Below are 22,850 nucleotides of genomic sequence, written 5' to 3' on the forward strand. Positions count from 1 at the left end.
AACTGTTGTTGGTGACCTAAAGGCTAGTCAAAAGGTCTGTCTCCAAAGCATTTTTTTTTTTTAAGGGATGCATCTTTCCTTGCATCTGTGGTATTTGCACTGAGGATGATTAGAGGAAAAAAACCTTGAACTGCTCTTAAAACCCTAAGCTGAAGACTGCTACCCCTGTTTTAAATAACGGTTAGGTGTGCTACTAACATTTCTTTAGAAATTGCATTGCTACCTAGCAACTTCATTTTAACAAATTACCTCTTTCCATACAGGAAGAAATAAATCTGTAAGCAAACCACCCCTGCAAGGTTAATGTGCAGGCTGTTGTGAAAGTACTGTAGACAGCACTGCCGCTGATGTGTGGTTGTGAGGTTTCGTTAGTTCAGGTACGTTAACAAACTTTAACTAGTTTTACAAGGTTTACTCTGAACGTTGCTTTGGAATGCTTTCATTTTTTTGCACTTGGAGTACTGACAAGGATGTCTTGCTGGGAGATAGCTTTGTGTGTGTGGTGGTGGTGGTATTTTTTTTTCTTCTTTTTGAACACCACCAGTGCTAACCTAAGCTAGCAATATTCAGCTTCTTTGAAGCTTAGTTATGAATGGCTTTTTCTTAAAAATTGCAGTCATGTAGTTTTGACTAAGCTAAATGTCAGTCTTGATTTTAAAGGCTTCTCTCAGTTGGAGCCCTCACATGATGTGATGGTGCCTTCCTGCTCCTTTCATGTGTGGCGAGATATTTAACTTAACGCTGCTCTCCTAAACACAGCGATCTGTCCTGATTTCATGCATTCTAATGCAGTGTTAGATTACTGCAAGGACATAATTGTGATGTTGTAAGAAAGCCTCTTCCTTCTGTGCCCAAGGCTCTCCATGTCCATCCCTTGAGTTTTCCCTTCCTCTTATTCCTGGTCTTACAAAGCGGAGAAAGCGGCATATGGCAATTTAGTATTTTCCTTCCCCCAAGGAAGACTGCGTAGAAGAGCTTGTTTTTTTCTTTTAAGAGAGCTGAACATACATTAACAATTTCAAACCAGTGCTTTGGAGTCTGCCACCTAGAATACAATTACTCTCCTGGTATTGAAGGTTTGCTCTACAGAGCAAACAATTTTTTTTCTTGATTTGTATATGGATCTGTATGTATATTTTTTTTGTGTGCGTGCTGTAAGCTGCTGTTCTCTCCCCAGGCTAATACATCTGTTGGTCCTATTGATGTGCTTTTATTTTCATCTACAGGGGATCCATTACTTCCTTATGGTTTTGAGAGGGATGAAATCCGATCTTCCCCTGGAACCATCGTGCTAATTTTATGCACGGCACCAAGCAGGTTCGTGGGTTAGATCAGAGCCACCTGGCTGTAAGGGGAAGCCCCGGTGTCCTAGGCTTTTCTCTGTGACTCCAGGCTGACCCCTTCAGCTGCGTTTGCAGCTTCCCCTGCTACTTCTGTAGCTGCCCTGGCTTTTTGCAGGTTGCCTCTGGTCTATAATAAGCAGTTTTCAATGTTAAAGATAGTTTAAAGCCATTAAATACTTCTAGCGTAATCAACATTCTTCAGCAAGCTCTCGGCTGTGCTCTGTATCTCTTAGGTTTATAAATTTCCCCCCAGCTTAGAGCTGTTTTTCTGAGGAAGTGTATTGCCACAGACCTCGTGATGATTCTGTTCCTCATGACCACAGCCTGCTCAGACTTTTCAGTCTTTTGGCCAGAGGTGGTTACGCGTTTCTAGTTGAGGCTTCCCCGTACACCACCTCACACCCCATGAAGTTTTCTAGCGGGGTGGAAGTGCCACGCTGGCTATTTTACACCAGTGGCCCCCAGGAGGATTGGGGACAGGGCAGCCTCAGCATGGCACGGGGGCCTTGTGACATGGTGTCCTCCCTCCCCTTCCTTGGTGACACAAGGCTGCTGGATGCCTCACGGGGATGTTCCGTGATGGTGTAAGGGTGGGTGTCAGTCGTGGCCAAGAGCTGTTTTGGGTACATGGGAGCCGGCAGCATGGCCCAGCCCTTTGCACTGAAATCATATGTTGTAACTGGGCTGCGAGCTTTCCTGAGGGAAGGGCCGGGGGCTGCCCCCGGCGGCCGGGCCCTTCCCTGAGGTAAAACCCCCTCGGGGGGAGCCCGCGGGGCTGAGGGGGCGCTGCAGGGCGGGCGGCCGCTGAGGGACGCGGCGCTGAGGCGGCAGCGGGGCGGCGCAGGCGGCGGGGGAAGGGCGGAGGCGGCCCCGGCGGCCCCGGCTCCTTTAAGCGGGCGGCGGGGGCCGGCCCAGGGCGGAGCGGGGCGGTGGCGGCGCGGAGCGGAGAGGAGAGGAGCGGGCGGCGGGCTCGGCCGGGGGCTGGCGGCGGCGGCGGCTGCAGGAGCAGCAGCAGCAGCGGGGCCATGGCCGCCGACGTGTTCATGCGGCCGGCGCGGCTGCTGGGGGCGGCGGGGCCGCTGTCCCCCCGCACGGAGCCCGACGAGGACTCGTCGGACACGGACGACGGCGGCGCCTCGTCGCCGGGCGGAGGGCGGCGGTGCGGGCCGCGGCGGGGGCAGCCGCCGGGCCCCCAGATCATCCACTCGGGCCACTTCATGGTGTCGTCGCCTCACAGCGAGCACCCTCCCAAGAAGGGCTACGACTTCGACACGGTCAACGAGCAGACCTGCCAGACCTACCAGTTCGGGGCGGCCCGGGGCGGCGGCGGCGCCGGGGGGCGCCTCAGCATCGACGCTTCCCTCACGAAGCTCTTCGAGTGCATGTCCCTGGCCTACAGGTACCGGCCGGGGGCTGCGGGCTGGAGGCGTCCCTCAGGGGCGTTGGGTCCCGGCCCCCATCGCTTCAGCATCCCCCGGGTTTGGGGGGACGGCCCCCGGTGCCCCGGAGGCTTGGGGGAAGGCCCCGGGGGTGCCCGGGAGGCGCCCCGCAGCTCTTTCGGTGGAATTCCTCTTTTTTTGTGACAGGTTCCCGCAAGTAGAAGCTGTCGTTGTTTCCTTTGTTCCGGTGGCTGCGGCTGGGGAGCAGCACTTCCTGGGTTTATCTGTGCCTTTTGCCCACGCTCCGCTTTTGGTTTTCGTCTCTTTAGTGAGATATTCCGATATTTTCACGTTTGCTCCCTTTGTCTGCCTTCCAAAATGGAGGCAGAGCTATGGAACAGGAGTGTTTTTGGAAAGATGTGTGTCTGCTTGCAGCTTTTGTTCCGTGGTGATACAGCAAAAGGAGATCCACTCCGATGCCCTCGGTTAGGCACGGTTTGGAAGTTGATTAAAAGGAAGGATGGAAAGCTCCCCCGAGCCTTACCAACAGAAAGATTTATCTTCCTTTATAAGAACCATCTTAGCTTGGTAAAAGGAAACAAACTTTGTCCACCCCACGCTTCTCTATTCTTTGTTCATTTTACAGAGACTTTTCTCTGTTTTCAGTTTTTTTTAAGTGAACAGGAAGCAATAGAAGCGCCTGTTCTGTATGTGTAGTGAGAAAACGTGACATAAATAACCCTCTTAGTCTTTTCACCATGCGAGTTATTAGTTATTGGCAAGTGAGTGAGTCTTAGATAGGTGCATACGAAGATAGATGTAAAATCTTGGCGTTTACAAAGGAAAATAAAACTAACGCTTGATTAAAAATTAACCAGTCTGCTCTTACTGTACAGGCTGAGAGGAAAATGCAGAGGAACCAAAAGTATTGCCAGCGACAGAACTAGAACTCCTCACGTGTGTCTGCTCATTGGCCTCAATCTGCTTTATTTTGTTGGGTTTCCACCAGTGTATCCTTGGGATTTGAAGGCTGAGGATCACATCTAACAAAGGGAGGATTCCGTGATGTAAATCTGACGGTGCTGAAATCTGTTATAGATGTATACATTTTGCACCAAATCTATGTTGGCAGAAAGGATTTTGTCCTGCTTGTTGGTGGTAGTATGAGGCAAGGTGCAGAAAACGTCTTCTTAGAGGTTGCCAAAGAAAAGCAGATTTTTAATGTTTCGTACTTGGGTACCTGAGTGTTTGCTTGCTTCTAATCATGAAAAGTCCTGCCCAGGTTCAGTCTGCTTACTGGGTGGCTTTGTGATGATTATTTTTTTTTTTAATTTGCCTAACACTGTAAAATTGTCTCCGAAAAGCGAGATCATTACATGATACCATGATGACGATTTAAAGAACGGTCGATGGAGCACGGAAGCTGAACCTCTGTACCTTAGGAGTGGTCTAGGTCCATGTTCTCTTCAGGGAGCACATGGCCCTCAGGTGAACAGCAGCCGCCTCCTCTGCCATGCTTCAGGTTTGGTTTGAGGTTTACGAGCTGGTTTATGGGGACAGTGTAGTTGTTGTTGCTTTTGTGGCATCTTCCTCCTTATTATCTGATTCAGCACTGACAAAACCTGCAGATACCGTGTGTACATTTTTCCTACAGCCACCGCTGGATAGAAATTCACTCTAGGAAAAAAACAAAACCAATGAATGAAAAATGAAAAAAAAACAAAACAAAACTGGAAAACAAAGGTGAAGAAATGTGGTTTGTGGCAGTTGCAGAGCCAACAATAAGGGGCATGAGCTAACTAAGCATGTTTCTAGAGCTGGGTGATAGCTATGTTAAATATAAAAACAAAGAAGTTGATCTAACAGAGCTGTGTGCTGTATTTATTTACACTTGACACCCGTTGCTAGTATGTCAGTGTTTAAAAGTCTTAAAAAGAAGCACTGAATTTGTCTGTTATCTATTAGTTTTACCAATGAGCTAGCAAAAAAAAGTTTTGCTAGATTACCTAGATCACCAGGTCAGGGTGGTTTATGTTCAAAACGACCAAATTTATGCTGAATCACGTTCGCTTTGGGATGCACAGCGTAGCCTGGGCTCTTTTATTTGGCTGTGCTTTTTTTTTTTCTCCTTCCTTTTTTTCCTTCCTTTTTATTTTTCTTATATGGCTTTGTGCTGTTAAGTAACTGCCGCACTTTTTATGTCAAAAAAGCTATTTTCAAACATGAGGGAAGCAATTCCCTCGTGCCTTTGAGCAGTACAAGCTAACCTGATTTTAATTTTCATCATATGCGCCTCAGTCACGTAGCCAGCAGCACAGGTAGAAAAACCTCATTTCAGATGAGCCATTTCACAGGGGAAAATGTGACCGGAGCATGCTCCGCTGTACAGTTAGGAGATTAAAACAATCTTCTAAATCAATAAGTTACTTATAAATGCTACGGTTTACAACAGGTATCACGTGGGCTGCGCTTTATCTAAATGTCACCAGTTTTTTTCCTGAGATTGATTGTGGGAACCATATCACACCGACGGAGGTAAAAGAGCCCTGGTTTTTCTCTTCTTGTCCTTTCATCTCAGCCCTCTAAAACAATGTGACCTTGCAGATCTTAGTACGTGTAGGTGGCCCGAGTAACTGTGATCAGCCTGTGGCAGGTAGGCACTTTAAAGGCAAAGATGTAAAAAATGTGCTTTCCAAAATGGAAATGACCTTTGGCATCATTCGTTCTAATAAAGAGAAACTATGCCAATGGTTGAGTGGCCTGTAATGGTCTTTAAGCAGAATTTTGTCAAATGATACGTAATCCTGATATTTAATTTAGTAAAACCCTTTAAAAACTTTACAATTATTCAAATATTTACGTTACCCGAGAATAACTTTCCCAAACTGAACTGTATTCTGAGATGTTCCGATTACAGCACATCATAATGCATGTTTTTATTCTCAGATGTGGACAGAAGAATTTTTCCTCTTCCTTTTGGAGAGCTGTTGTCTTCAGCAGCAGGATAATGCTCGGCTCCTCGCAGAGTCCAGGCTGAAGGCTTACATGAAGGAAAAATTGTGCCTCAAGAAAGGTCACTGGAAACCATTAATCGCCCTAACAGGCTGCAGTGTGGGGATGGTAGCGTTCCCTGTGGAAAGTTCCACCCTGTGAACAGGGGCATAGAGTTTATTTCAGTTACTTTCTCGAGGTGCAGGGCAGTTAAATGGCGGTGCAGAGTTCACTTGGTACTCACACCCTGTAAGGGAATGGGAGTTCGATGAGGGCCTGGGACCACATAGCTCATTTTCTCCGTGGAAGCTCCTCTCCTGCGGCACTGGGAGAAGATCCATGCAGCGCAGAGAATGGGCTGGTCAGTTGTGTGTGGAGTGTGGTCATGTACGTAGTGTAAACACAGCACAAGCTTTATTTTAGGAATTAATGAGCGTGAGTAGTGTCCTTAACGTGGGCGGTTTTCTTTTTAAACTCGTGTTACGTATAATTATGCCGGTTGATGTCAATCTTACTCAGCGGTAGGATGTGATAGGGGCTTTGTGGGCTCCTTTATTATTCAGGAGCCTCAGAGCTCTCACCTTCCAATAAGAGCTTAAGGAGCATGCCAGGTGTTGTACTTGAGGTAAGAGCCTTAGCACTGCCATGAGATACTCGCTTAAAACCTCCTGGATCCTGCTTGTTAAAGTTGCACGGAACACGACACTTGGTAACGTTGCACGGACACCGCCGGGAGCGGTGGCATCGGCTAGCTTTTGAAAAACTTGCCAGGTCATTTCTAGATCTCATCTCTCCTCCTCAGCAATCTGACCCCATCACTTCATGTAGCTGCAAGCCAGAAACGTTCCCTTCGCTGGGGGACTGACGTTAGGGGTCAGCTTGTTTCCAAAGCACGCCTGCCACATTTACTTGGTTAAGGCAGCGTGCGTTTTGGGAAGTTCTTGGCAGTGGTGCTAGCAGGTCTGAGATAAAAAGCTTCCAGAACTTAATTACACATTTTATATGCTGATTTTAGAAACTGCTCTGACAAATAGACCTGTACTCATCCCTTGAATGAAGCCTAACTTAACAGCATTGCTGTGCTGCGAGTGCTCGTGGTTAAGGGTAGCAAGGATGCTACGTTCGGGGTGCAGTATGAATCAGGGTGTTGTTGCTGAGCCTATTACCTTGCGTAGGTCAGAGGCCTGATATAGTCACAAGCTTTTAAGCTCTGTTTAAGACGGGCTTGTAAGTCCCACCTTGCCAACCTTGAACCTCAGGAAGGTCTGCAGAAAGATTGCCGAGCTGTTTTCCTGTCGAAGATGCGTTTGTTTTGCCAAAGTAAATGTTTAGTAGTGGCAGTGTGAAAAGGCGTTCGTTGAAATTAAGGTTTTGGTGTCTTTGGTGCTGCACACGACTAGGAAGAAGTGACAAATCCTGTGGGCAGATTTAGATGCAGGAACAACCCGTTTTGGTCTGCTCCTGGTGATTTTGGTGGCTGCGCAGGTCGTGAGCTTCTGGTGGCTTTTGGGGAGCTGGCTCTGGAAGGTGCTACTGCGGTCTGGGGTGCGGTGATCGCGCTTCTTATAAAAGCCATGTTGTTGATAGCATCTTGTGATTTACCATTTAATCTGCGTGTTGCGTTGTAGTTCTCTTGTCCCGTGTTTCCACACAGTAAACAGATCTTATTTTCTGGCTTAAATACAACGTGGATTTCGTAATCGCAATTTTTGATGGGTTGCTGAAATAGGGAGGAGGGAGCTAGTGCGTCCTCAGATTGCCAATTCTCAATAACTTCTGCATGGTCTGGAAAAACAAAACTTGGCTGAGCTGCGAGATTTGGAGTTACTTTTACTGACAAACTTGTGCTGCGTAATTATGATGTGCTCCGAGTGAAGCAGAGTTTGATGCCCACAGAAGTTATCACATCGATTTCCAGTTCTCTCCCCCTTATCGGTTTTTCTTTCTTTCCTCTGTGGTGGCAAGAGGAATTAAAGCCAAGAAACTCGAAACTCAAGTCTTAACTTCGCTTTCCACATCCTCCTTTAGTAGGTCACTGAATCATTCTTGTTTGTTACTCTCCCATGTGGGGAAAAAAAACTCCACTTCTCTGGAAGGCAGGGTTGGTTACCCAGGCACTTCAGCAGCTGCTTATCTGTCCGCGTGTCCTTAAGCTACGATTAGCCTTAAACAAACGGCTGTCTGCGGTGCAGCAAGGTAGAAAGTGGTGGGGAGGAATACCAGGAGCTTTGTAGCCATACTGAGCTGGTGGCTAGGCATTTCTGCAGTGTCAGAGGTGTTTTAACTCTGCAGAGAAACGGAAAGAGCATGAACTCTTGTTTGTGTGAGCGGGATTTCCCCCTAATAACAGTACTCGGCGATCTCTTGCAAAGAAGGAGGAGTGAGGGGGTGAGGAGTGAGGCCAGGGGCTGGCTGAGATATGGAGCAAAATTAGGAGGATCTCTGAGGAATGCATTGAGTGCATCAGGAGAGCCGAGATAAAACCACACGGTGGAATTGGTAGCGTTGATAGAGGAGGTCATGGAGATGAAAACAAGAAGGAGGGGAAAAAAAGATACCGTGAAGCTCAAGTCAAACAAATGGGTCAGGGAGGAAATGTTTGACAGAGGGGTGGGATGGAGCAAGAGTAAGGATGAGGGAGTTTGGGGCTGTACATAGAGAAGAACTGATAAAAAGCAGGAAGGTGAATGCGTAATGTTGCGTTAGAGAGAGGTGAGGATGCCGGGGTCGTGCTGTGCAGGACAGAAGTGGGTGTGAGGTAAGGTGATGTGGAAGGAGAGGATGGGTGATGGAAGGTCTGGCTGGGGTCAGGTCTGGCATTTCTGCCCTGTGCTCTGATCTGTGCCGAGGCAGTTAGATAGGAAGCGCTTCAGAAGAGTGTGCCTGACAAGAGGGAGGGAGCGAGGGGGGCCACGCATCAGAGGCGTGGGTGATCACGCAATAAAACGGGGGCAGGGGCTCCTGGGTTGGCTGTCCTGGAGCTGCCTCGCTTCCTTTTGCAGTTAGAAAGAAATGTACATCTCTCTAAAACAAAACAACAACAAAACATAGCAGTTTAGAAGCTTGGACCAGCTTGGATTTACGCTAGTACTTCGTTTGTAATTAAAAGACGAGGCTACATGCCTGCTACTTCCTTCCCTTTGTATGCAGAAATTAATTGCCTTTGCAGTTTTCCTCATCTATCCTTTGATATTTGGACGTCACTGGCACGAGCAGTCTCTTTAAAGACAAAACTTCTAAGCTACTTCTGAGGAAAAAGGCAAGGTTTCTGAACTCTTTGATGGCTATTGAAATATTTTACAGCTTTCATACAATTTTCCTTTCGGTCCGGGAAGGAAACCTTTAAAATATCTATACAACAATTATAAGGATGATTAGGAAAAGTACTCGTTTCAGTTGCCTCCAAAGAAAATAGAGTTTGTTCTTTGTGTTGCGGACAGCGATGGAAAATTCAGAATCTGATTGTTTTTAGTGCAAGCTGGAGTTACACTATTGTCACCGTTTCTGAAGCAGGAAGGCTTGGGAAGTGGGGTTAGCAAAAGCTGGGTTTTCTAGAAATGACTTCAGTGGTTTCACTGCTAGAATAGGAATTCCAAACATGGGCTCCTCAAAATACGTTTGCTTGTTCAAAGGGGGGTCGGAAGGTCACTTTTGATTATTTGTTTTGTAGGTAGAACGTGCTGTCTTGGTGCCATTTGTAATATGATTGATGTCGACATCCCTTTGTGAGGAAGGCAGTAATCGCCATCGGAAACGTTCCCGTATGCCTTCGCCACAGCTTATTTACTTTGTGACACAGGCACAAAGCTTTTCGCTAGCCTTTACTTTCTGGCCTGTTGATCTTAGATAAATCAGCTAGCTGCTTATTTTTCCCTTTCTCCCTTCTGAAAACGGCCAAGGAGGTCTCAGCGGTGCAGGGACTCGGATGTGTGCACCGGTGGTTTAGAGAAGGGGAGACAAAGGCACGGAGTTCAGAAGTGATCTGACACGGGAGTCTGAAAGGAAGCTGTATCAAAGATGATGTTTCAGCTACAAACCTGAGTAATAAAGGAAAGGAGACGAAAGGAAGGTTTAAGAGGGAAAGAAGAAGACATGCAGCTGACACCTGTTAGAAAAGCCATTGCTGTTGTAACCGATGAGGAGCCGTACAGGTGCAAATTACAGGGTAATAAAAGCAGGCTGGTGTTTTAACATCCATCTTCACACATCTGGAAGGCAGCGAGCTGCCGACTGCCTTTGGCATTCCCTGACCTGCGGGCGAAAAGCACCTGCCTGCGCCCTGGGGAGCCGGTGCCTGCACTTCGGAGACGAAGCATCACGCTCCCTGCGAAAGGGCTGCGCCTTGCAGGCACCAAGGAAGCTTAAATACCTGGTACGTAGCTCTCCATTCTGAAGTCTGTGGCTGCTGGTGGCCTTCTGGAGAATCTAGATTATTTTTCCTAGCAGACTCCCGCTTTTAGAACAACGGGAGCTGTGGCGTTTGTAGCAGTTTGGGTTTTTCTCCTGTGGAGAGCTGCTCTGTTGGGCTTGGAAGTCCGAATGGCATCCGCCTCCCTGAGCTATCAAACGCTTAATTGCCACGTGAGGCTTGACCCCTTTCCCCAAGAGAGATTTGCTCAGGAGGTGAACGCAGCTGGTTTCCTCCTGCCAGCAGGAGAGCCGAGGGCTGCAGTCGCCGTTCCCTCCCCATGGAGAAGGTTTCGGTTTGTGCTTTAAGGTGTTTGAACCAGGTGCTGCGTAAGAGCGAGCCCCGCAGCAGTTGGCTACCTGTGAGAAACGCTGGTGGTTTTGAGGTTGGGCTGTGCTTGCGTGCGTGTAATAGGAAACGGGGCTGGGGGGGACCTTGGGAAGCTGTACAGGCCCAAGTCACAGCGCAATGGCTCCTTCCTGGGCCAGACACCCCGACGGGTGACGTGAGGGAGAAGTTAGCCCGAACTTCCCTCCTCTCCTCCCTTCGAGGCTGAGGAGCCGGGCGTGCTGTAGCTCCCGGGCCCCCGCCCGTTGGGAAGGTGTGATAAAGGTGCAAGGCCCAGGCTGCGAGGAGCGGCCCCGAGAGCTGCTTTGTCGCCTCCAGGGCTGTAAGGCAGAAGGCCCGGGCCGGGTGGGAGGGCCCGCAGGATTCCCACAGAGCGAAGCGTTCGAATCCGGTTTTGTTTAATTAGCGATACGTCAGTGTGCGTAGGCCAGACCACGGCTGACCTGCTGATAACCCTGGTGACATGATGTGTTCCGTGGCACAGCGCGATGCTTGCACGGAAGGGGGGTCGATTGTTCAAGTAGCTGAGCGTTCGACCTAACGAACCGAAGGCTTGTTCTGCAGCGCGTTGGAATATCTTAATGACTTGTCAGATCTTAACGCCGTGTTAAAGTTTAGTCGGACAACTGTTTGATCCTTGGTTTTGTGTTCACAGAACATTATTTACAACGCTAATGCACAGCTACAGGCTTTCTCATCTCTGTTTCTAGTTTAGCTGATGGTGTTGTGCAAGGAAGCTATGCAATGTTTCATGCTTTTTATTACCTGATTTTTTTGTGTTTGGGAATGTCTTGCATATATAGAGAAATACATATATTTTTAATGTCATGGGAGATCTCTGGATTTCCAGAGGTATATTTATTGCTCATTTATACCACACCGGAGCGAGCAGAGGATGTATTTGCAATTAAGCTGCGTATGTTTTGTTTGCCCTTCTCTCTTTAATCGCAGGTACTTCCCTGTGCATTCCCTCAGTGATACGGGAAATGAAGCACAGAGTTTTAGGGGAACAGTTCAGAGCAGGAATAGAAGAGCCTCGGCTGCGCCCAGCTGGAGGAGGAAAGGCAGCAAGCTGGAGGGACCTACTCCCTTTCTTCCACAGAGTCATCCTCCTACAAGCACAGGAATCTTGTTCTTGTAGCTTTGTTTCTGCGTGAGCACGGAAAGGCTTCCTCCCATCTCGGCTGGGAACTAGAAGGGTGGTCTTGTCTTCGCCGGGGTTTGGTGGAGTCAGCTTGTACTAGGGCTGGCTTCTGAGTAAGAGCAAGAATTGCGGAGTTGAGCCTTAAGGGTGACTGAGGGGGAAGGAGAAGATCCAGACGGCCTTGTTCTGGTGTAGTAAGTTCGTCCTTCCTGAGAAAGAAGATTGCTGTCATTAGTGTTGGAAATGAACAAGTATAAACTGCACTGTTTGTACTTGGGTCTTGCAAATCCGGGGGCAAGGTGGCATCTTGCGGGTCCCTCCGGGTGGTCTTTGTGTGGTCTCCTGCTGTGCTTGCTTCCTGCAGAACCCTTCTGAGGCAGTCCTGCTGCAGAGGTAACTGCGTTGGGAGCTGGGGGCAACACCAGCCCCTGGCTGTCGTTAGAGCAGTGGTGGTACATCCAGGGGCTTGGCCCTGAGGCTGAGAGAGGCGTACAGGAGCATTCCTCACTCCTGCAGTTTGTGCTGCATCTTGCACTTAGGACAGATCCTGTACGCGAGCAAGATGGGGCCTCTTCTTTTTCCTGATCCTTCTAGCGGCCAAGCCTGTTGGTCCTCATGTATCAGCGTGGACAGGGGATTTTTATTTTTTATTTTTAAGCAGCATCTCTGCGTAACAAGACCCGAGCAAACACTGCAGAGGCACGAAGGACGCTTTTGCTGCTGGAATCTGTCATGTTCATTGTTTTCAGAACTCTGGCGTGGGATGTTTACTCAAAATCCTGGCCTCCGTTTCCCTCTGCCACTTTGTTTACTCTCTCTTCCCTCAGGGTCTGGCAGTAATGCGGGCTCTGCCCGCAGCAGTTCGAGGACACGCCGGATGAAGTGCAGGGCTGAGACCTGTATCAGGGCTGCAGCGAACGCAGCGATTTCTCAGTCCGACAGCCACACCACCTCCCCGTCAGCGTGAGCAGGTTGTCCAAGCCCTGTTCCTGCCTGCGTCACCCCGTCTCTGCCAGGGGCTGCATCGCCTTGCCTGATTTCTCACCCGATAAGGTCCTAGTGCAGGAGGAGAGCCCATCAAACCAGGAGTGACGGTACAGAGCCCAGGCCTGTGTGATGTTATTTTCGTGTCTCTGGAGCAGCTGGAATGAAGTGGCGTTGGGATTGCACAATAGATCTAAAAATAACTTGGGCCCACTGCATTTAATTACTGTCTAGCAACTGTACATTCGTGTGGCTAAACGTGAGCCAGCAAAGGCTCTTCAGCTAAACTTGTTCTTGCTGCATCTTGCATCCAGATTTTAGGTTGCTGTTAAACTTTTTCCCTGTTTATCTTCACTAATGACGTCATTCCCAAAGGGAAGAGCTGCTCAGTTCCTTGTGATTCTTCTCTGAAGCCTGGGGCTGCTCTTCATTCTCTCTCCTTAGGCAGACCTTTGGTTCTGGAGCTGTGGTATCACACCTGATGTAGCCTGTGCTTGTTACTGAGAGCTATTACTTTGTAGCAGGTCAGAGACAGAAATGAGCAACACAGTAAAAAAAGGAAAGGCATACAAGTAAAAATGAAGAAAGAAAGGTAAAAAAGGAGATACCTGAGCTCTGGGCCAGGCAGCTGTCAGAGCAGAAGTGCCAAATGGGAAAAGGCCGGTGGAAGATCTTGTTGCATTTCTGATGTGCCAATCAATAGCTATGGGTATTACCTGCTGCCACATTTCCCAGGGCAAAGAATGATATAATTTGTTATTTTCTAGCATGGTTGGTCTCTGCTCATCCTGATGAATTCCTGGATGTGTGTATGGAAGCTGTAGCCATGTAGGCAAGCAAGGTAAACTGCTAAAATGATACTGAAAGTGGGAGCTGCCAGCATCAGGAGGACTTTCTGTCTTCCAGTGAGAGGCGACACAGCAAAGTCTGTGCTCTGCTAAGCTGTGGGTTCAGAAATGGGCTCTGAAATTCACATCTGCTAGCAGCACGTAAGGACCTGGATGTTACATACCATTCCTCTCATGCTGGCTCATTATGTATAGAGTTCGGCAGAGGTAGGAATGTTCCCCAGTTATGCTTTCAAACTCCTGCACATTAATGTCTGCACGGATACTCAGCCTAGTCCAGCTTTCTGTTTGCTGGGTAAACATGTGTCCCTGGCAGGATGGAGGGCGAGTACGTGATCGGAAAGCACGGTGGTGACGTGCCAAGTGTGGGGAAGCAGGGAAAAGGAACGATCTGCTTGCTTTTGCTCTCTTACAACACAGCTTTTGAGCAAGAAAATTGCGAGGAGGAACTGTAGTGGGCGAATGGGTTAATGACCTGAGAACACATGCGAAAATGACTTTTCTGGATTTGAGGATATGGAAAATTTAAAAAAGAACTATTAAACTGAAGGATTTCAGTATTATTGTGAAATACTTATATCTGCTACAGAGCAAGAGAAGTACTTTGTATGTTGACAGCTTATTTCAGATGAACCTAGTGTTGGGGTGGGAGAAATAACTTGACTAAAGACACAGATGTCCTCAAGGAGGAAACTGCATGTACTTCAGGTACTTAGCAATCATGTTTTGACAGCTAAAATATATTGAGAATAGAAAGCAGACGTTGTGAAATAGCTGAGAGCCTCAAGCAATCTATCAAAAAGCTGGGACATCTGAATCTGCTGCAGCAGTCCCCACGATGGCTGTTCTCTATTAAGAAAGTCATTATCCCTCCCTTTTCTACACAAAGAGCTGCCAGATCGATACACATTCAACTCACATCAGTATGAAAAAAAAAGGGGGGTCTACAGACACAACAAGTGGAGAAATAAAGTGGTTCTTCCAATTCGCTTGCAGGGAGGAGGTTGATATCATTTCCCTTTACAACTGAGAAATGTTTACAAAAGACTGACTTGCTCAGAAATGTGTGTTGAGTCAAGGTATGCAGAGGGCTCAGTTAACCTGCTCCCTGGTCAGGAAGGCTTTGAGCCTGGGTTGGGGCTGGTTTAAGCTCTGGCTGCCTGACCCACCTGGGAATTCATGGAGCTGAGTTTTGCTTTGTCTAGGGCTGCCTGAGATGTGCAGGGCCAGTGGGGACGTGGTCCTAGGGCTTTGCTGCTTTTACCAGTTTCTGAAGATAGCTGGAGGAAGGGAGCGGGCTGGGGACGGCAGGGAGTGCCACACAAACGTGCTTGTCCTGTTCTCGCTGTTCCCCAAGCACCTGCTTGTGGCCACTGCTGGAGACGGAGCCCTGGGAAAGCTGGACCTTTGGCCCGCCCGTCTGGGCGTTTGTGCAGCTCTTACGATAAAGCAGGCGAGGTTGGTGCCAAGTACTACAGCGAGCTAGGTGCTGCTTTAGTACCAGCAGCGCAAAAAATTCCAGGCAGCACTTTCACTGCTAAGCTCTTATCTCCGTTAGTAGGAGACTTGTCTTCTGCCGTGTAAAAATTACAGCCTTAGAGTGCTCTCATTTTGTAGCGTTTGCTTGGTGTGGAAACGTGTGTTTTTTTGAGCACAGGACAGTACGTGTCAGCGGCACTCGGGCTCTGGAAGCTGCAGATAAGTGCAGTCGGTGTTGCTGCGTGGCTGCTCTGCGTGATACCAGCCTGCTGCTGCCTTCCCTGAGCGACTGCCTGGAGGGACCGGGTGTCCCACGGCCCTGCGGACACAGCCAGCCGGTACGTTTGTGCCTCCAGTGCCTCTGTGGTCGGATGTTGTCACCGTGTGACGAGGTTTCACTCGCTCACTTCATCAAACCAGCAAATGTTAGCGAAGAGCACAGCTCAACTAAGAGGCTCCAACATCAGATGCGCAAAAATCTGCAATAGAAGCCAGTTCATTACTGCTTCTAATAAAAGTTTTGCTCCGCGAGTCTCTGCTTAGGAGCCCAGCGTGCATCCCATCTGTCTTCAGTATCCAGTCACACAAGCAGAACCCTCCAATCTCCAGTAAAAATCTTAGCGGAGCTTGAGGAGCCTCAAATTTTTATTAGCAGTTTTTATTAGCACATTAGTAGGCTTGGAATCTGACCTTGCGTGTGCTGATGCGTGCATGGAGCGCGCTTTTAAAGCAGGGAGACAGATCTTAGGAAGTTTAGAGGGACTGATTTCCTCTCCAGCAGGAAATGTGTAACAAATGTCATTTACCTTTCGTTTGAGCAGTCTGAGGGACCCTACCAGGTGAAGGCAGCTTTATTGTGATTTTTGCACGTGGAAAAAACACGGTTCAAAGAGAGGCTTGTGCTAGGGTCGTTTAGCGAGGGGGGATTTTGCTGTGGTTGTTTGGTGGGGGCTGTTTGTAGGAAGATTCAGGACAGTGCTGTTACTGTCATCTGTTTTTACCTGGGAATCCCCCACTTGTTTTGGGACCTAGACCATCCAGGGCCCTGCGAAAGCGTGTCCTTGGAAAGGGGATCGTGAGTCCAGCTGTCTTAATGAATGCATGGGTGACTGACACAAGAATTTCTGAGCTGCTTTGCTGGTGGATATTTGGTCGTGGTGGTTACTGTCAGCAGAGGAATGACTTTATAAGAAAGGCCGCTCGCATGTAGTCTGGAGAGACAGGAAATAAAGGAAAGCTTTAAACGCCCCTTTGAAACTTCCTGCTTCTGATAAGAGCGTTTTACATGGCGAGGGAGAGAGACATTTGAAGGGGACGATGAACTCGGTGTATGCTAGGTGTATTCTGGCTCCTAGGGAAGGTTCCTGGGCTCCTCAGCGATCCTGCTGGCTGGAGGCGAGTGTCAGAGGTGCTGCGATGCCAACAGAGATCCCGAGAGGAAGTGTCGCGTGTCCGGAGCTGCTGGTGGTCGGTCAGGTGCGGTCAGTGCCGTGTACCCCGACTTCGTTTGCTTTGCGTCTGCAGGATGCGTGCTTTTCTCCCCCAGAATATAACACACTCAGCAAGAGTTTCTAGTTCTGGCTTTTCAATTTTCTCACGCTTCCGAAAGTTTGGAGGCGTAATTGTGTTGCAGTCGCTGTGTACTCGTCCTGGTACCTGGCCTTTCCGGAGAGAGGGGCGGCATTCAGAATTCAGTGCTGCCGAATTTGTCTTTCCTCATCCCCTTAAAGGGGGGACACTAAAGGGGAGGGGAGGATTTTGAGTTGTAGTTGTAGCATGCAGTCACAGACAGTGCTCCTAAAACTTCACGCCCCGAGCATCCACAAACCTTCTCAGCTGTCCTGTTTTTGATGACTTATCGTTGAACAAACTGTGTTCATCTTTTAACAGGCTTTCAAAGCATTTCCTGCTTGTGTCACAGAATCACGCAGACACTTTCGATCTCGTTGTGCTTATGTGCTATTCAGTCCTGTAGCTATTACAGTGAGTTTAAAATCTCTGAGCACAATCATTATGAAGTAACAAACTGCTCTCGAGTGCGACCGGAGCCACACTGCCAGGGACAGGGCCGGTCTCTCCACCCTGTGTGGAACCAGGAATCTCCCTCGGCCTGTCCAACCCGAACTTGGCAGCGAGAGCCGTGTGGGAAAAGTGACGCGGATTCCGCGCGGTGAGCATTAGCACGCTTCTCCCTCGTGCCCCACTTAACCCGAGGAGGGGTCACTTACACAGCCGCGCAGCTCCCGCCGCTGCTCTCGCCGCTGACCTGGAGGTGAAGGTCCGTTATCCACCGCTCCTTCCAAGCAGGCGCAGCCTTTCCTGGAGGCTCAGCCTTCCCGGGAGGCTGCGGGCATCGGCCGCTGGATCCCCGGCAGCGCGGCTGCTCCTAGCAGGGGCCGCGGGAGCCGCCTGCTCCCAGCCGCTCGCCGCTGGCTGGAGGCTGGTGCTGGTGAAGTCACTGTGAAAGCATTTGTCTGCGCTCGGATCCAACGAAGTAAAGATTTTCCTAGGAGGTGGATGTGGCCTTTCGGAGGGGCCTCTTTTCTACTTAACTCCTTTTTTTTTGCCCGTTCCAGTCCGCTTTATGGTGACTCTGGCAGGGGTTTTCTCCCTCCTTTATCTTTCTGAGTATTTTTTTGATCTTCCAGTAGCCTTAGTAGTAACAGAACTGTGCCATTACCCTCCTCCTATCTTCTGGGTAGTTCCTGGCTTAGCTTTTATGTACGGTTTCAATAAACTGTGTGTGGCTGGTGAAGCCTTGAGTCTGCAGTAACTGAATTTGGGAACGAGCCTGGTGTTTCTCATGCTGCAGGGAGCTGCTCGCAGACAGCTGCTGGGAGAGCTTCGTTGCACAGGGGGAGAGGTGGGGAGCGCCTCTTCTTTTTAAAACACTTAAGTCATTTTCAGAATAAGATCCCTGAAGTCTCGGGGTGTATTTATAGGCTCGCAGCGTCGTGCCCAGAACGTTACCCTACCCTCTGTGGCAGAAGCTCTGGTTTCAGGTTTCTGTCCCTGGTAAACAGCTCTCGGTTCCTGTCGGTATGAGAGCTGCTGCTGATCTGCCCTGCTGATAGGGTTTGTTTGGGTTTGTTAAGGGCTCTCTGTGTGAAAAATCTTTGAACCACAATTTAGGTGCTTAAAATAAGGTCCTGGATTATCGCATCTCAATCAGCCTATTACCCTAGGCTAAGGCCTTAGCATACAAAAGGATCCCGACCCGCTGGTGGCTCTGTGCAAGAGGGTCCTCCCGGCTGCCATCCTGGTAAACGGGCAGGAAAAGGTGCTCTGGGCAACACCTCTGCTTCCTGGGCATTTGCACGTGAGAAGAGCCCTCTGCAGAGAGTGTTTTGAGAAGCTTGAGCAAAACCCAGTGATAGGAATCAAGTTTTAGGAAGAAGTGGAGAATTTCAAAAGACACAAAAGGAGGATCACTTCCCCTAGACTGAAGCTGCTCTAGAAGTGCATGGTGAAAAGCCAGCCTCACGAGGGAATGCAGGACAGGCTTCAAAACCAAGGGAAAACAAATACGTGATCTTGGGTGAAGTACTTTGTTGACGTGCTTATCAATACACCGTATTGATGATCACCATCATAGCAGCTAGTAACAGTAGGGAAGCTCCTCGACCTCCCAGCAGGGATTCTGTAAGAAAAGTTCACGGTAGAACTGATCCATCCTTGTTGTGCCATCTCAACGTCGTTAGGTACAGGATGTTTCCTTGGCCTCGGAGAACTTTTAAATGTTCCTTTTGAGCAGGAGGGAGGCTGCAGCAAGGCTGGTGGAGAGGAGGTGATGGGGGAAAGGGGTGCTTTGGGTGCCGTGGCTGCTCCCTGAAAGGGAATTGCGCGGCAGGGAGGGAGCTGACAACGAAGCTGTTGGTGGAGGTGATGCAGCAAAGAAAATCTGGCAACTATCACAGCCCTCACCGCCGCAGATCAGAGCGAAGTTACCGGTGGACCGTTGCACATTAGGAGCCTGAGGTGGGTTAAAGCTGATTGTGTCTTTTTGCTCCTTCCAGGCGAAGAACAGAGTAAGTGCTCCCTAAACGCAAGTCCTCAATCCGGTGGTTCTAAAATAGTTTTGACAACTTCGTAGGTGATGCAGGATACTCATTTCTGGTCGTCCTGGCCCTGGGCAGAGAGCACTGAGCCGCGTGAAGCTGCGTGAGCAATCCTAGCAGCAGAGAGAAGGAGCTGGGCGTGAAGGTTTGATCTCCAGTAGGTTGATTTCAGTTGTTGGCCTGCAGCTTGCAGGCAGAGAACAGCTGCCTGGCGCTCTGGTTTCATGCTTGCTGCTTTACATACAGAGATAACGTGCTCATTTAGTTACAAGGGTGAGTCATACAAAACATGAGGCATTACGCTACACCGCAGAAAACATGAAAAGGAATTGACTTTCCACCTTCTTACCCAGCTGTTCTTGTAGGCAGTGCTGGTAGCACCTCCTGTTCTTAGCGCTGCCCACTAATTCCTGCTGTGGAACTGCACTTCTGGTTGTTTAGCTGTTAGAGCTGAACTTTCGCATGTTTAAGCCGATGGCTTTTGGATGGGGAGTTGTTCAAAGCAGTTCAGTCTATTCCATGAATAAAGCTGAAACAAAACATGTTGCCCATATTAAAAAAGGAAAGAAAAAGTTTGATTCGTTTTTCAAAAGTTCGGTTACCCGAGGGGTTGGAACAAGGTCCTTGAAATTCAGCGAGAGGGTTGCTCATGTACCACGCGAGTGTTTTGTCCTGTGAACCTGAATTTTGAACTTGGTCAGACTGTAACCTTGTAAGGAACTGGTGACAGCAGCCAGTCCAAGCAGCGAGTGCAGAGGTGGTCTCAGCTCGGCTGGAGGTGAGAACAGGGCAGGGAATTGGAGGATGCTGTTTGGCAGGCAGGCACAGGCATGTCACCTCCCGTTGGCCAGATCAGCGGAGCGGATAATGAAATGTTAACAGGTCTGTGCCTCAGTTTCCCCCCCGCAAAATAAAAGGGAAAGCACTGTGGAAAAACTTGTGAGTTAAGCCTAAACAATAACTATAAATTATGTTTTGAGCACTGAAAAGTAAACAGCACGGGGGGCCAGCAAGGAAAGTGCTAAACTAAACACTTGGGCTGTGCTGCATGCCATTCTGTGCTATTCTGTACACGGAGAGGCTTAGGATGTGGAAAAATTGCTCGTGATCCTATAATTAAAGCTTTTGATTGTGAGAAATGTGCCGAGATACCAACAATATGAATTCAGATGCTTTCTGCCTTTTTTAAGTGCTAGCATATGCTACCATACATTTCCTTTTATGTAGAATTTAATGATAATTCAATAATAAGCATGCATTGTTGCTCAGTTCCAGTTGGAATTTGACATCCACTGTATAAAGGGTGTCTTAAATCTGTGCAGGGAAGATTCAAGTCCACACTTGAATCACTGATCCTTACCTCAAAGGAACATTTTTAAAAAACAAAACTGAATACTTAGAAATCGTGATAATCTTCACTTTGTGCTCTCCACATCTACATCTAATCTGCCAGGAAAATAAATTACGGATTATGTCATTTCATACCAGAACAGAAACTTTGGGTTGCAGTGTTTGTTTAAACAAAAAATCAGAACAATTTCCTGTGGAGTTTATTTTTTAAGTATAAGCCTGTATTGCTGCAGAAGTTTTGTGGCTCTCCTAATTGTAAGATTTTTCCTGCTCGCTGTGTTTACAGTGCTTTCTTCTGGGGGAAGGTCTGAGGAGGGCCGAAATTCTTACCCATGCTGTTGTCTGACCAGCAGATATGTTCCTGGCAGACACCAGAAAATCTGATTAGTTTAATGTCTATTTGTAAAGGCAGAAAACCCTCTTTCATTAAAGATACAAACTGATTCTATTTTGTCTTGAATTCTCTAGCCAAGCGTGAAAAAAATGGAGACTGCTTTCTGCTGTGTTCTTCGTGGACCAAACCAAGTTGAGAACCAGCAATGCTGGTGGATGGGCGAGCTTAAGTAGAGGAAGGATCAAGGAGAGGTTGTGCTCAGGAGTCAGCGGTGATGGATGGTGATGGCCACGCCTGTTTCTCAGCATTTTTGACTGAAATTATTGCTGACATTCTTTATGAAGCGTGCTTTCTCGCTGTTCCAGCTCTGTAGTAAAGTAAGTCCATAGGAGACAAATGTCTGGGAAGCAGGAACATTTTTAGAAGTATGGTTTCTGACTGGAAAACAGAAACTATTTAAATATTTGGTGTCTTTAAATAGGCACTGGCTGAAGGACGCTGCAGTCTCCAGGTCTCCTTGATATTTGTCCTGTTCCTTGTTCCCCTTCACCCCATGCTATTTCAGCGCTCTTTTTGCCCTTTCATAACTTGCCTGAAGTCTGCTTCTCCGGAAAGCATTTCTCCAGTCAGCTTTCCCAGCTGGCCACAAGCCTTCCTCTTCCTGTGCAGCTATTGCCCGGGTTAGGTTTGGCTAAAACTACAGCGCAAAACTTTTTTCCTTGACTGACTTAAGGATGGTGTAAAAAGCTGTCAGCGTAGATATTCCATCACCAGCGTAGATGTGGTCTTTGTCACGGCAAGAGCCCAGATCCCGGGCAAATCGCATTCAACTTTCAAACTGAGCTTAAAATGATAGATTTTAAAGCTAAATAAAAATGAAGAGCGTTTTGGTTATGGTGCATTTGTTGGGTCAGGAATGTTTGCTCCTGCAGTGTGACTGATCTTTTACTTTCCTGTCCCTTTTTAGGACATGCACGCCTCAGCCTTCCTGGGTGAAATCAGCCGGTGTTGCAATTCCAGTTTGCCAGTGGATGACTTTGGTTTTTTATTTCTTTATTTTTTAACACTTCTATCCTCAGCGTCATGTATTTAGAGGAAAAGTGTTTGTCCCTTTTAGTATCTCTGTCCTCAAGATTGAAGCATTGTTTTTAGAAGAAGGAGAATCAAACAATGGGAGATTTTGGTTGTTTCATAATGTTTGATGTAACTTTAGCACAAAGTTCTCCTTTGTGGACTGTGGGCAATATAAAATCCCTCCACAGCCTGGACTCTGCTACTGCAGGAGGATTTCAGGTGAGGAAGGTGAACCAGGTAACCTCAAGGAAATGAGCTGTCTTAATGCTTGCTTTTAAAACGAGCTCTGGCTGGGATTAGTGTCCTGGGGCAGCAGCTGGAATTAGCTTTGTATCTAGCAAATAGTAAGATGTGAAAGTGTGGCCTCCTTGCAAGTCCTACAGACTTGCTTAATGTAGGAGAGTTTTTGTTTCACTTGCCTGCCTCCTTGCTCCAGCACACAATGCATATAATCTTATTCTTTGAATGAACCATTGTTTGGGGAAATATTGTTAGTTTTGGCTCCTGGAGAGCTGAGCTGACAGGCCCATCTCCCCAACAAAACACTTTGGAGATTAAAAAACAAACTGAAACCATTCCTTCCAAAAAAAAATGCTGGGGAGAAGCCAAAAAGTTTCTTTTCTGTGTTGCTGGAAAAGCTAATCTAATTAGCTACTGTAATATCAAATTGGATTTTTTTTTTATTGCTTAAATTAAAAGCCTCTCTACTGTCACCTGCCATAAAAGGGAAAATTAGAGTCTACCTTAAATATCGAATGGTCGTGTACAGGAAGGCATTGGGGGAAAAATGCAGAGGAAGTGGGTTTTAAGACAGGAGTTAACAAGGCAAGAGAGAGCTCTTTTGGCACAAAGGCAATGGGAATCTGTTAACTAAATAGAGAAAGCACACTCTGTAGCTTGTTCCTGCAATTGAATTTGCAAAAGTCAGGTGTGAAAATAAAATAATTAATTGCTTACCACTCTAGTACACGAGACCCATATGGTCTGTTTGAGAAGTGACTCCTGCAGGTTCCTGATAGCTGCGTTTCAAGGTATCTTTGCTGTATTTGCTGCGAATATATATTTGGGCAGCAGGGTCAGGCCTGTGGCATGTGAACCTCGGTGCTCAGA

General features: G+C 48.0%; 1 protein-coding gene across 1 annotated transcript in view; it reads left to right on the plus strand.

The window, feature by feature from the left end:
• The first annotated feature begins 2,368 nt into the window (after positions 1-2,368).
• MLXIP (MLX interacting protein) overlaps positions 2,369-22,850 on the plus strand; it is a 48,107-nt gene continuing 27,625 nt past the window's right edge. Inside the window, exon 1 of the mRNA XM_035565608.2 lies at positions 2,369-2,742. Coding sequence (XP_035421501.1) covers positions 2,369-2,742 — 374 coding nt within the window. The remainder of the gene's footprint in view (positions 2,743-22,850) is intronic.

The sequence above is a fragment of the Cygnus atratus genome, chromosome 17 (assembly GCF_013377495.2).
Source record: "Cygnus atratus isolate AKBS03 ecotype Queensland, Australia chromosome 17, CAtr_DNAZoo_HiC_assembly, whole genome shotgun sequence".
NCBI lineage: Eukaryota > Metazoa > Chordata > Aves > Anseriformes > Anatidae > Cygnus > Cygnus atratus.